We start from the raw sequence: 14298 nt of genomic DNA, 5'->3' as shown, positions 1-14298 counted from the left end.
CTGAATTGGTTGCAGTTGCAGGCATAAAATGTTACAAGCTTCAAATAACTCAAAACTCAAAGCAATTATTTTAGCTGAATTAGCCATCCCCCTATTCACTGTCATCTTGACGCTCATTTGCGGTGGCTCCTTTTCATGCTAGATATGCCAGTGCCCAGCGTTATAACTTGCTAGTCAGGCTTCGTAACAACAATGAATGCTAGATCTCTAACTGCACTTGGTATGTTAGTAAGCCTACCTTGACAGATTCTGCCCTAAGATGCACGTGTCTCCTATTGAATACAGGTGGCCCTGAATCTACACTGCATTACTTCAGTTTTATAAATAGGGTATAGCTAGACCAGTGGTTCCCAAACTTTAACAACCCGTGAACCCCTTTCATTAAAATGTCAAGTCTCGCAAACCCCCTGCTAAAAATGAATATTTCCAGGGATTTTCTCCTTGACCCGAGTATAAATTATAAAAGCAATGATCTTGGAAATATGAAATTTGTTTTTATCACGTTTATTACACACTATTATTTATTATTATCATTACAGTATTTTTATTACATTATGAAAACGGCAACACTCTTCCAAGATCTCACTTTCATAGCTTGTATCACTTTGAATAAGCCTGTTATAAGACAAGGCTTTCATCAAGGAGTATCAGATGTGAAACAGCATGAAGGTATTTAAGAAGTCAACCCAAAGAGTTCCTCCTACACAAGCATTCATGTCTTGAGCAGTCCAGGCAAAGAACACACATTACAACAAAGCTTAAACTCGTTCTTCATAATAATTTTAAAAACAATACTAGCTGAGTATTTAATTTTAAAAACAGCAAAAAATATCTACCTCCCTTTCCATTTCTTATAAGGAGTCTTGAAGTTTAAATCTCTTCAGTGGGATAAATATGCTTGCTTTGATCTGCTTAGCTCTTGGAAGTCCAGGTGGTCCAGGCTTATGGCCCCATACTACCCAGGGTCCCTAAGGACAGCTCTGTCTGCCATTAGGGAATTTTTTTCCCCGAGAACCCCCTGTCTGGGAACCACTGAGCTAGAGGAATGCAGAAATGAATCAGTCCCAGTGGGAGCTGTGCACCTGTGGTTCAGACGGCAAAATTTGGCCCGCTGTGTATAACGGTATGTCTGCAATGGAGGAGGTTTTTGGTGTACTGCAGGACAGAGGTGGGAGGGTGAGCGGGCAAAAAGCATCATCTAATGGCTATAGGAATTTCAAATGACTGGTGGTACCTACCAGCAGTGGCATGATCACAATACTTGTAGCATGTAGAAGATGGGTCATATTGGAGCCCTGCTAGTCCTGATATAAGTAAGGTATTTGGTACAGTGTGTGTGTTTCAGATGAAGAGACGTATATCTAAACTAAAGATACACGCACACACACACACCTCAATATTCAGAAATGGAGGTTTTGGACGTCTCTCTCGTCAGAACCATTCCATAATAATAGAACTTCATTGTTTTGGGTCTAGCTTTCTGGCTGCTGCACTTTATAAAACAGAATTTTTACTTTTGTTTGGGGAGTCAGTGAGCAGGAATAGCAAATTTTGTGCTTGTCAAAGGTGGAAGATTGGCAACCCTCGCAGTTTAAGAGGCTTAATTCTCCACTGGCTATTCGTGCTATGATCAGGGCTATATCACACATTTTTGTCTATACTAGAGATCCCACCATGGCTACTACTTTTGGAGCTGTACCAGGGGCAGTACAATGCTGAGAAATTTTAAGGAACAACTGACTGTTAACAAGGCCATACAATCTTGCATGCTAGACAGGACCTGAATTTCTACTGCAAAAATCAAAGGGAACAAATATTTTCAAAAACCTTTCAGGTCTTCCTCCAGCAATTAGCTGGAGCTCTCAGAGCGGAATGGTCTCTGAATCATAGAATATCAGGACTGGAAGGGACCTCCGGAGCTCATCTAGTCCAACCCCCTGCTCAAAGCAGGACCAATCCCCAATTTTTGCCCCAAATGGCCCCCATCAAGGATTGAACTCACAACCCTGGGTTTAGCAGGCCAATGCTCAAACTTTGACCGTCTTTGTTTAAGATTATCACTACTTGCAAACAGCTGGTCATTGAAATTCCATGGGGAATTGACTATGATCACAGTATATTGGCTCTACTTTTGCTCCCAAACAGGAATCAACCCACTCCAGAAATCCACATATTCCTAGATTGTTCAGCAGCAGACACTTTGGGGAGGGCCAAGTCCTAGTTGATGTAAATTAGCATCGCTCCCAAAGTCAATAGAACTACACTGATTTACAGCAGGTAAGGGTCTGGCCCATGTTTTGCCTTGTCTTATTAGATGCAAAAAGGTATGGAACAGAAACAGATAATGAGGCATAATCTTAACTAATCGCTCAGTGCGTGAATCATGCAACTTACAATCTGCCAGTATGGGTAACATCACTGATATAAGAGTACACTGCAAAGAAAACTGATGTGCCTGTATAGGTCATGGATACAACATCAAAGAAAAAGTGAGAAGGTTTCATTGGGTTATTTTGTTTATTTAATTTCTTCTTAACAACTTAAACATGGAGTCCCAGACCCTTGGTTTTGGCCAAAGAGTTTATGCTCAGGGGTTTCAAAGATGTCCTTTATGGTCCCCTGAACCTGGGCTGTGTGCCACTCTGTCACCAGGCTGGCAGTCATCTTAGTGAGCCAACAGAGAAGTTGGGGATCAGTGGGGTTTAGAGAAACCCAAGCCATACCCTTTATACTCCAGCCAAGCCCCTTACACTGGTAGCAGGGACATTGGTATAGGAGCTGCTATGCTGGCTTTGAGCCTATAGAGGATCCCACACACTGGTATAATCCTCCTGGACCCAATTACGGAAAACACTCTGTACTCCAAGATCTTGGCATGGGCAGAGTATTCACATTATCTCACAGTGCATATGTCTTTCTTGGCCTCTAGTGACTAATAGTTTGAAACCGGTGTTGAGTGATTATTTGGTATGATGCTCCTACAGTTTCACTTGACAGTGAAAGTTATGACCTTACAAGCATTGCTTTCCCTCACTGGGATATGAAACTTAGAACCTCTCTGCTTTTATGCAACACTGAAACTCTGATCCAATTGTTTAGTTTAACCTCTTGGTGCACCAGATACATGATACACCAAGCCAGTATTTTCCTCCACAGGGCTGGCTCACAAACTCCAAGGAAGTGTGTTGATAGTGCAAGTTACACAGGATATTACAGGTGCTGTGCCAATGCACCTCGGTCTTGCCAAGAAGAATCCTTGGTACTCCAGTAATTAGGCTTTCTTGAGCCAAGAGAGACGGTCAGTTGTGCCCTACAGCGCAATGGCTTTGTGATACGGTCAGTTGCTCACAGTGGGTTTAGACTGAGATCACTCATTCATGATTTCCATCTCAGAGTTCCAGAGGAAAACAATGACTATTACGTTTACAAAGTCTCCACCTGTCCCAATGCCCATCATGCCCCCATTGCCCAAACATCACTAAACACAAATTTTACCTGCCATTTTAGATGCAAAAAACAGACTTGAAATAGCTAGAAGATTCTCGTAAAAGAGAAGCAAAAGTTGAAAGCATACAAGCATGTTCAAAGCATGTCTGTTTTAGCCATGTAATGGCAAAAACCCCTACTATTTATTCTTGAACATTGTAGTGCCAACAAGGATCTTAGTTCTAAAACTATCTGCACTAGATAAAAATATCACTTTTTAAAATACTTACATGTATTGAAGACTCCAGCAAAGACCCAGCACTGACCGTACCGCACTGGCATACCAGAGCTATGATATTCCAACAGGATGTCTACACTTCCAGTCCAGGCTGACGGTACTACTCCATAAGCATAAATATTGTCCCAACTGCCAGCAACCACTCCCTCATCATCTTTAGCATTGATCTAACAAAAGAAAAAAGAAATTCGGTAAATCTCCCTATATGTTAAGTATGTCAAAAAATTGACAAGGGTAGAACGAGATGCAATGGTTGGAAGTTGCAGCTAGACAAATTCAGACCGGAAATAAGTTTTACATTTTTTAGCAGTGAGGGTAATTAACCACTGGAACAACTTACCAAGGTTCTATGGAGGATTCTCCATCACTGAACATTTGTACATCAAGATTGTATGGTTTTCTAAAAGATATGCTCTAGTTCAAATAGGAATTAATTCAGGGAAGTCCTCCAGCCAGTGTTATGCAGGTCAGTCTAGATGATCAAAATGGCCTCTTTCCCTTATAATTTAGGAATACCATGTAAGTTGTTTCCAAAACAGTTCCCATTGTTTACAAAGAAGTAGATCACTGGATTTTGGTAGTGGCCTGCTATGAGGACACTGGGGCACAGGACAATGGATAAAATAATTTAAAAGATATAAAATGATATAAACATGTAAAAAAAAAGTTACAGTCTCTTCTATACAACCTTTGTACAAATACTTTTTGGGGGAGGGAGGTTATGCTGTGTATTAGAAATGTTGTAACCCTCTCCCACATTATGTTGTTTCTTCAGATGAGGTGCTTTTCTTATCATCCAAGAATTTCAAAATTCTTTATCATCTTCAGAAGAACAGAAAGGATAATTGACTTGCCCAAGGTAACACACTAAATCAGTCTGAGCTGGGATTAAGACTCAGAATTCCTGGTTTCTAGTTCTCTACTTTAACTACTTGGCCAAATACCTAGATCTTTTAGTCACTTGGGGGTCAGTTTTTCAAAGGCATTTAGGTGCCACTGAAATCAATGGGAGTTAGGTGCCTAACCTGTTTAGGCTCTTTTGAAAAATCCCACTGGTGGTCAAATGCTCAAGTCCAATGTCATTGAACCAAATGACTGAAAGTTTCAATCATCTCACCAAATGATTAATTTGGTGGAACTGTTTTGAGACAGACATCCTAAGTTGTCATTTGTTTACTATTCATTTATATGAAGTGTATTTTCTACTGGTAGTTTAACACTCCATGGAAGTGTCACACTTGAAGCAGGACCTGGGGATGTACCATCTTCAAGCAGGGGGAGGAGGAGCAATCAAGTCGAAGACACGTGATTCTTTGCCAGAAAGTGGGGGAAAAGGTGAAGTCAGGTCAAAATGCAACATATATACATTGGCAGTTTTCAATGGTTTACTATTAATAAGCATGCTCACTGGAAAGTGAATATAGCCTATTAAGTGACCCTGAATCCTACTGAGAAATATTGGGCATGATTCGCCTCTCACTTATACCCCAGTGTAAATCCAATGACTGCCGTACAATTATTCCTGACTTATATTGGTGTGAGAGAAGAAATGGGTCCACTGTTATTTTTAGAGCTGAATCTAATAGCATGCATCTAGCACACACGAAAACAAGAAAGATTTTGCTGTGTAAGTTTTCTCCAGGTAAGACTATACATGGAATTTTGCTGATTAATGACTGAATTGATAGTCAATGAGCAATACATTTCCTAGTTAGTAGCAATCTGAACCAAATCAGTTGAGGCTGTGTGAAAAACCTCATTCACCATGTACCATTCAATTATGTTAATGCACAGCAACTACACTCTTGCCAGATAAATCACAATTTTCATTTAAAAGCTTTTGGTTGGATTAGCTACTGTTTTCTAATTAGAAAATCCTGTGAACCCTGGGATGAAACAAGGTAAGTATTCGGTGACAAAACCAAAGGGTCAGGGGTTGTATCCAGCTCGCTGTCATGGGAGACATACTGGAGAAGGCACATTTCAAGGACAGTGCAGTATTTTGATCTTTAATCTGTGCTATAGCCAGTCATTAAAAGGCTACACTGTGGCTGTTAAGATGCACCCCGGGGGAAAATGGCTGGGGGTGGAAAGGGGAAAGAGGGACACTGCAGAGTCAACCTGCACAAGCAGGACTCCTGAGAAGCATTGGGCATGCATGCCTTAACAGGGGCTATTCCATCCTGTATCAGGGTGGAGTGCGTGCTCCACCACCTACAGGCTTGGGTCTACTGGATGGCGAAGGAGGTTCAGGGTCACGATTCTCACCCTTTGGGGTACCTTGCACTGCTGGTAGCCCTGATCAATCTAATTACAACAAATAATTATCATCCCCATTTTACAAATGAAGAAACTGAGGCACAGTGAAGTGACTTTCCAGAGGCCAAACACCAAAGCCAGGTCGCAGTGGGAATTAACATCCAGGCCTCCTGACTCCCAGTCTAACCACCATATTGTCTTCCCTGCTCTGGGAAGATGGACTTTATCAATTATTTGGCCTACTAGATACTGGCATGGTGTCAGGTGGAGTGCCATCACATCAAGAAGTGCAATGTCTGAAAGTGGCACGTCTATCAGTGTGGTCCTAGTTTCAGACACAGATGACGGGTGGACACTAAGATATCATCCCTCCTGGAGTGAGACGTTATTCATGGTGGTCTCTAGACCTCAGCATGCGTGTGGATAGAATAAGAGAGATCTGATCTTAGGTCAGTGCAGTGGGACAAGAAAGTGAGATTCCACCTATTCAAGTGGTCATTCAAGATCAGCTTTCAAAATAGATATACAAAATTAAATAAATAAAAACATGTCATTTCCAATACATTCCGGGTCTTTATCTTTGTTGCATACCACTGCAGATCCAACGCGACTGATTTTGACTGGGTCTCCCCGCCCAGAGAGATCTAGTTTTGCTCTATCCATCAAGTGTAGGCAAGCGTCCAGAATGCCCTCTTCAAACTAAATAAAAGGAAAGAGAAAAAAAAGAAAAGAGGCTGGTTCAGTTCTTATTCTAGAAAGCAAATAGGAAGCCAATATTCTTTTCCCCTACAATAAATTGATCAAGGTCATCTTCTAGTTCAGTGTTTAGATATACAGGGTTGTTGGTTTTTTTGTTTACTAATTATCCACACTGAGTAAGAAGTGGTCCATCGTGAGAAAAATGTAGTCTTGCATTCAAGTCAGTTCTGATCTAGACATCTAAAGGTTATGGCAACAAAGTCAATTTTACATTACATAACATTTTAAATGGCTATCAAGAATACAATAGGAAGTTCTAACAACAAGAAGAATGCTGATCTATTCAAAGAGAACTCTGTGTCCTTCATAGATCCTAGACCTGTTGATTACGAGGACCTTTCTGACATAGCCATTGCAGTGCCCAAAGCTGAACAATGAATGCTTTACCAAGGTTAGGGCAAAGTCTCCATACTTTAAAAAGTAATATGTTTGGACCTGTGTTTAAAATTAACTAGCTATCGGGTACATTATATTGATTAGTTCTGGCCTATGCAGTTTGGACTAAGAAAATGACAAGTGACCTAAAGCGGTCTTCTTTAAAAACAGTCTAAAGACTTCCACTTCTGAAATCCAGTAATAACAAGCACAGGAATGAATAGGGAGCAGAGGTGCCTACATAGACCAGAATCCATCATCAAATAACTTGCCCTGTGGTGTAGTTCAATTTGCTTAGGAGAAATTGGATAGCAGCAGAAAATACCACTGTCCCCTGGAAGAGGAAAGGAGACAGAGAAATGCACACTAATAAAATGCTCATCTTCTGTATTCACTGAAAATGCATATAACAATGTTATATTTCTATTGCAGGCTGTGACATACATCAAAAGGTATGAACTACAAAGCTCTTCCTCACTCATTTAATTCCATATGAGCAATGGGAAGGTGCTATACACAGTGTGCATCCATTTCTTAAAAAAAACAAATATGCTATAAAGGTTTTGTTTTCTAATTGATCTAAAATAGAAAAACTGAATTGATTATGTCAGCACCTATCTAAGGTACTGATATATTGTTGCACTCTCTAATGCAATATCAACCAAGAAAGTCAGTGTACATTTATCATCATTCAACTCCTGGGCTCTACTAACCACAATTGTACTAATTTAGTTTCTTTGGCATTTAACAGAAACTCATTATTAAATAATCAGTTATAATCTTAGAGTGCAAAACTGAGTTCAGGGGAGGTCAGCATTTCCCCACCCAAGGAGCTAATGCCAGAGTCATGTCATATCCACTGAGTGTTTGCACTGGAGATCAATTGGATAATCTTATTGGTGTGTATTGGAAATAATCCTGGACAAAGGATAGCTCTCTAAAGACACCCCTCTCTAAACAGCATCCTCACAACAGAGGATGTAAATCCTCTGGCTCACATCTGCTGGCACCAGCCCTGTCTGCTACAACTCACTCTGCTCTTGGCTTGAGCTAAGGATATGTCACTTTCACCAAAGTCAAAAATCTGTTTTATTTGCATCTAGTCATCACCTGATGCGCTAAAGTATATTCTGCATTAAACCCTTGCCATCTCAATCTCACTGGCAGAGAGAGAGAGAGAGAGAAACACAGGAATTGCTGTCATCATGGTGGTGTTAAGGCCCCCTTGGCCTTAAAAATCTATGAATTGACATTGTATGCATTTAGAGAGACAAGGTGGGTGAGGTATTATATTTTATTAGACCAACTTCTATTGGTCTTGTCTATTATCCTGGGACCAACGTGGCTACAATACTGCAAACAACGATAGTAAGTGTTTGCGAAATAACTCGTGTGGCAAAATACCTTGTTTGCCTCAGTCCTTTTTAGCCTTGGAGACTCAGGTTTGGGGCAAGGCAAATCCTTATAGGTGGCACAAGGTCCTGCTACTCCTCTCCTCAGTCAGTCCTTGTGCTTGTTTTCCTTCCCTTCTGGGGAGTGAGTGCAGCCTCCCTACTGGGAAGGTCTGGTGTCTTGCTGCAAACAGCCTACTAGCAACTTCCCTGCTCTCCTCACTCTCTCCCTCCTACCACCCAGGGGAGGGTTTAAAAAAGGTCCCAAGTAGTTGGAGTCAGCTGAACCTAATTGGTTCTCTAGCAACCCCTTTTCCAGCTGAACCTTATTGCCCTGTGGTTCTCTCTCCTCAGTGGATAGGGAGGGGCCTTTTAATCCACTGGGACTAATTACTACCCCCCTTTTGTAGCTGTTTGTCCTGGGTTTACCACACTGGGTTAAACGGACAAGAGAAGGGATAAATGGCCACCAGTATACTCTGGTAGCTTTGCATCACTAGAGCAGCTCAAAGCAGCCATAAACCAGGCTAGACCTATACTTCTCCACCTTCTAGGCCAGTTATTTTGCAAAAACTACATCAAACTCAATGTCATGTCTTCATCTCTTGCATTCAACTGCTGTCTAGCAAGAGATGGACCTGAAGCAAAACACAAAATCTGAAGATCTCCAAAACGTGGGAAGTGAATGGCTGCTTTTGCATTGCCATAGTAGTGCCAAGTATCCAGAGAATACTGCTGAATTTGGCCCATACAGCATAAAGCAGTCACTCTCTGCTCAAGACAGCCAAGGACAAAAATAATTAAAAGCTGGATTCAAGACTGAGGTGTTTTGGCAGAGCAGTTTGGAGAAACTGCTGCAAGGAATGCAACTGCTACATGAAAACAAAGCTGGGGAAGAATAGACAGACGCAGAGATCTTGTCTACACACAGATTTGCACTGGTTTAGTTAAACCAGGGCAAACCCCTGTGCGGACCCTCTTATTTCAGTTTTAGTTAAACTTGTTTCTAATTGACATATGCTAAACTGAAATAAAAGCTGGTTTAAACCGAGATAAGACTGTCTATAGGCCTGTTGTGCCAGTTAAACTAAATCCATATATTTTTTAAAAATCACGCCTTAAATTAAGCTGGTGCAACTTTGTATGTAGACAAATTTGAGGACCCGATCATAACTTTATTGCCAAAAGCATGAAAATCACTGTTAATCTGAGCTGCCTAGTTTTCTGGGCATAGTACCCTTTCTGCCCAGATCTCTTCCAAACCTTGATTTTCCTCATATTCCCTTTAGGTTGGGCTTTTCTGAGTGACTAGCAATTTACTCAATACAGGGCGGAAATCGGTATCATGATGAAGGGTACAATTGTTTCCCCATACTCTTTTATTCCCAGTGGCTGATTCCCTCTATTGTTCTTCCTGGTTCCGCTTTTCCTGCCCCCACCCACTCTCTTACTTTCCCGAATGGTGCTACCCATTTCTAAAATGGCAGCCACAATCTCCCCAGCACCTAGTGATCCTGTTTTGGAACTTCACCTCCCATTTTAAAACTTTCAGTTTGAGCAAAATATCCAAAATGAGCAGTGTTTGAAACATGCTTGTAGGATATAAAATATCACTATATACAAACCAAACCACCAATACTGCAAATATGGCCTCATTTCTTCCCAACACCCCCCTACGGTTCTATCTGTGCATGGTGCCTGCCTGCACTGTAATTCACTCCCACCCATGTTCTTCGTTTCTAAAATCCATGATTCCTCAATTAAACCACAAATTTAGAAAACAACATTTTTCAAAGTGACCGAATATTGGGCAACACCCAAATGAGAGGCAATTGTGAAAGTTAAGAAACACTGTACACTTCATTTGGTTGAAAATTAGGAGCCCATCAATGCACTTTCCAGGCCTGATTTCCATTGCCTTGAGTAGCTTATTCCGCCTGTAGAACTTCAATGATCGAAATCACTTTCACTCACGTTCCACCTGTGTTTCACTAAAGGAAAAGGACAGCAAATGGTACACAACAATGGAGAAAGTTGTGGCCTCCGGGTTTAAATGAAAAAATGAAAGCACATGACACAGGTACATGGAACAACCAACATATCCGTGGATAAACAGCCAAGCGTTTGAGAGGAGTGAGGGGAAGAGGAGAAAAATCAACCCACGCAACTTCTCACAGGGAAATCAGTGTTTACGTTAGGAAAGTTCCATAATCCAGAACTATTTTTAAAAAATCCAACAAATTTTATAACAGAAAAAGTTTTAAGAACCCTCACAGCCTGTGTCAGGATAACGTGTGAGAAGAGGATACTTATTTCCATTGAGCTGCTAGAACTAAAGAGAAGAAGAGAAAAAGGTACAAGCTATGCCTGGCATTGTATTATACAACATTTGAGGGCTATTTAATTTTTTTTTAAATAAGTGCTTAAAATCATTGTCCCCCTTTTCTCTTGAGCCAACTGGTTTGATCCTGGAGAGGCAATAATGCAGCAGAAAATATACTGGTGCATTTCAGAACTGTCAGCTGATGACTTTAACTCTGAATGGACAGCCGCTCAATATCTGAAATATACCCCTAAAACTAGCCCTTTAAATATTAGATAATAAATTACTTGCCTGGATTAGGTATATACCCACTTCATGCAATATTAAAATGATGCCCACTGTGTTTCTCAGAAAGAGAGTGATAATGCACTCGAGAGCCTACAATCTGGTATCAATTAAACTAACTTGCAGAGTACTACTTGGGCCAGCCAGAGAAATTCTAAAGGGCTCACCTGACCATAATTCCAGCTTCTGGATTTTATACTGTTGATGTCTCCATGGAAAACAACACCAAGGTCATTCAGGACATACTCTTCCCTTTCCTTCTCATCATCCAGAAACACAGAATCCTCTGCATCAGAATTTACACACAGTAACCATTAATACAGCTACTTTGTTTTTATAGTGGACAGATCTTAAAGCTACTGTATTCTAGTCATCTTAAATGAAAAGTGTCTTTTGTTCACAAGGCATAACGTTATTTCTTCCAACACAATACAAATAATAACAATAATAATTATAGCAATCACAGTTAGAAATAAGACATACAACTTAAAAGTATGCAAGACAAAAAATGCTGACAACTCCTGACTGTTTTCAGTGGGATCTGTAAAGCATGATTAAAATGTCACATCTTATCAACTATTTTATGATTACTGTGCATCACTAATTTAAAAGGCTGAGCACCATGACGCACTTCTGCAAAACAGATCAAAGACCAACAATTTCAAACCCATTAATGTTAATGGAAAATAGCTCAGTGTCAAGCAAGTTAAAGAAAAATCTGTACTGCCTTAAAAAATGATTACAGAATTTGGAGTGCAGGATTTCCCTCGTATTAGCTAAGGGGGTTGGATTCTTTTCCTATAAATATGGGCATTATTGTACATTTGGCCAGGAAATACTTACCTTTCAAAGAGGAAAATAAGTTGAAGAGTACTTTGTCAAAAATATTTTAAGAAATCTTTTCTAAATTGATCTCATCTCAATCAAGAGCAGATAGACCCTGAGCCTGCAAACACTCTCTCACAGGTTTAAAACACATGAACAATTCCATTGAAGTCAATGGGACTCTCACATGCTTAAAGGTAAACATTGGCAGATCATCGGTGTAAACTGACTTAGTTCTGTTGACTTCAGTGGAGTTACGACACACCAGCTGAGGATCTGCCTCCCATGTGTTAGGGCTTGCAAGGCTGGAGGCTCAGAGCTATAATGTAATAGCAACCGAAATCATGTGTCCTATGCAATAAAGTAAAAGCACAGCCACAGATATTAAATGAAATGGAATAATGGTTTGTGGTATTGTATGGCAAGTATGAAACTATGCTGTGTCACCACTGTGCCGGTGGCTCTCCATTGTGCCATCAAAAATGAGTAACAGGGTAGAGTGGACTAAACAGTTTATTTTAAATAACCTACAGTTTTGAAGCTCTTTAAATAGGATATGTATTTCCATTTTAAAAATTTGTACTTTGTCCATAAAACTGTCCATAAAGCTTGGGTTGAAACTTGGGGTGAAATCTTGGCTCCCACACCTGCCCAGAGGAGCCCTGGGCTGGTCGAAGCCCGGAGCGCCCCCGCCCTCGTCCAGAGGAGCTCTGGGCCAGCTGCAGTTGTGTCTCCCCTTCCCTCCACTCCCCAGACCCAAGCCACCTAGATATGTTTTTTATTATTATTTTGACTTCTATTATGTCAAAGCATTTTAAAATTTACTTCATAATTGTTACACAGACAACCACTTTTACCAAACAATAATAAGAAAGACAAGAACGTGCAAAGCACCTTATTTGTGAAGAGAGACTGCTGAATTGGAATTAATTTGCAAACTAGACACCATTAAATTAGACTTGAATAAAGACTGGGAGTGGATGTGTCATTACACAAAGTAAAACTCTTTCCCTATGTTTATTCCCCCCCAACCCCACTGTTCCTCACATGTTCTTGTCAACTGCTGGAAATGGCCCATCTTGATTATCACTACAAAAGGTTTTTTTTCTCTCCTGCTGGTAATAGCTCACCTTAACTGATCACTCTCGTTATAGTGTGTATGATAACACCCATTGTTTCATGTTCTCTGTAAAATCATATATAATATGATATAATATAAAATCATCCTTCTGTATTTTCCACTGCATGCATCCCATGAAGTGAGCTGTAGCCCACGAAAGCTTATGCTCAAATAAATTTGTTAGTCTCTAAGGTGCCACAAGTACTCCAGTTCACCTTATTTGTGTTTCTATTCTGTTAGGTTCAGTAAAGAATAGAGATAACTATGCATGATTTTTATTATTGAGTCTGCAAAAAAAATCCCAAACCTTACATAAATAAATTACAATGATTTGGATGTATATATGTGCATATTACTTAATTCACTTTAGGAGAAAAAAATAATTTTAGGGAAAAGAGTCAGTGCAGCCACCAGGAAGAGTTGGTGGCCGCGCACTGAGGCCACCAAAAAATTTGTTGCAAGAACCCCTGCTCTAATGGCTCGGCCACCCACAGACAGGTTTATGAACCTGCTCCTGGCTAGGAAATGAGGGTACAGCTACACTGCAAGTGAAGGTGTGACTGTAGCTCCAGTAGGCACACTCATGCTAGCTTTAATCTAGTGAGCATGACAGAAAATAGACATGAAGATATGGCTGCACAGGCTTCAATGCAGCCTAGCAACATGGGTACGTGTACCCAGGGGACCAGGCGGGCTTGTATGGGCCACGCCGAAGCCTGCCCAGCCATGTCTTTACTGCCATTTTTAGCATGCTAGGTAGATTAAAGCTAGCAAATTGTGCCTACCTGAGCTGCAAATCACACCCTTGAATGGCGTGTAAACGTACCCTATCAGCAGGGCCCTCCCTAGCAATTCTGTGGCCCTATGCAGCACCCCCATGGGGGGGGAGCGGGGGGCGGGCCCCAGGCCTCCGCGGCGGGGGGGCGGCGGAGCTGGCTTGGGGGGTAGGGGGGAACCACCCTCAGCACTCACCAGCGGTGCGGCTGAGGCCGGGTTGCTGCATTCCTGCCGCTGGTGAGTGCAGGCCCAGCCCGGCTGCCGAGCTCAGGGGAGCAGGTGCCGGAGCAGCACACAGCTGCGCAGGGCACCAGGAAATTTGGTGCTAAATTTCCTGGTGCCCTACGCAGCTGCATGCTTTGCATATGGGTAAGGATGGCCCTGCCTATCAGGGGACCTGGGTCTTTTAGCTCAGGCAGTAGAGGATCATGGTTTTTGATTCAGAGGTTACCAATATAGA

At 41.3% G+C, this 14298-nt stretch overlaps 1 protein-coding gene across 2 annotated transcripts in view; it reads right to left on the bottom strand.

The window, feature by feature from the left end:
* The window catches only part of F13A1 (coagulation factor XIII A chain), a 164533-nt gene that overhangs the window by 31181 nt on the left and 119054 nt on the right, over nt 1-14298 (bottom strand). For both annotated transcript variants that reach the window (XM_043540160.1, XM_037893193.2), the window contains exons 5-7: nt 11284-11402; nt 6575-6682; nt 3717-3891 (exon numbers count right to left, since the gene is read on the bottom strand). In XM_043540160.1, the coding sequence (XP_043396095.1) occupies nt 3717-3891; nt 6575-6682; nt 11284-11402 (402 nt within the window). The remainder of the gene's footprint in view (nt 1-3716; nt 3892-6574; nt 6683-11283; nt 11403-14298) is intronic.

The sequence above is a fragment of the Chelonia mydas genome, chromosome 2 (genome assembly GCF_015237465.2).
Source record: "Chelonia mydas isolate rCheMyd1 chromosome 2, rCheMyd1.pri.v2, whole genome shotgun sequence".
NCBI lineage: Eukaryota > Metazoa > Chordata > Testudines > Cheloniidae > Chelonia > Chelonia mydas.
Note: the sequence above shows the minus strand (reverse complement) of the source record. Positions and strands in the feature narration are given on the sequence as shown.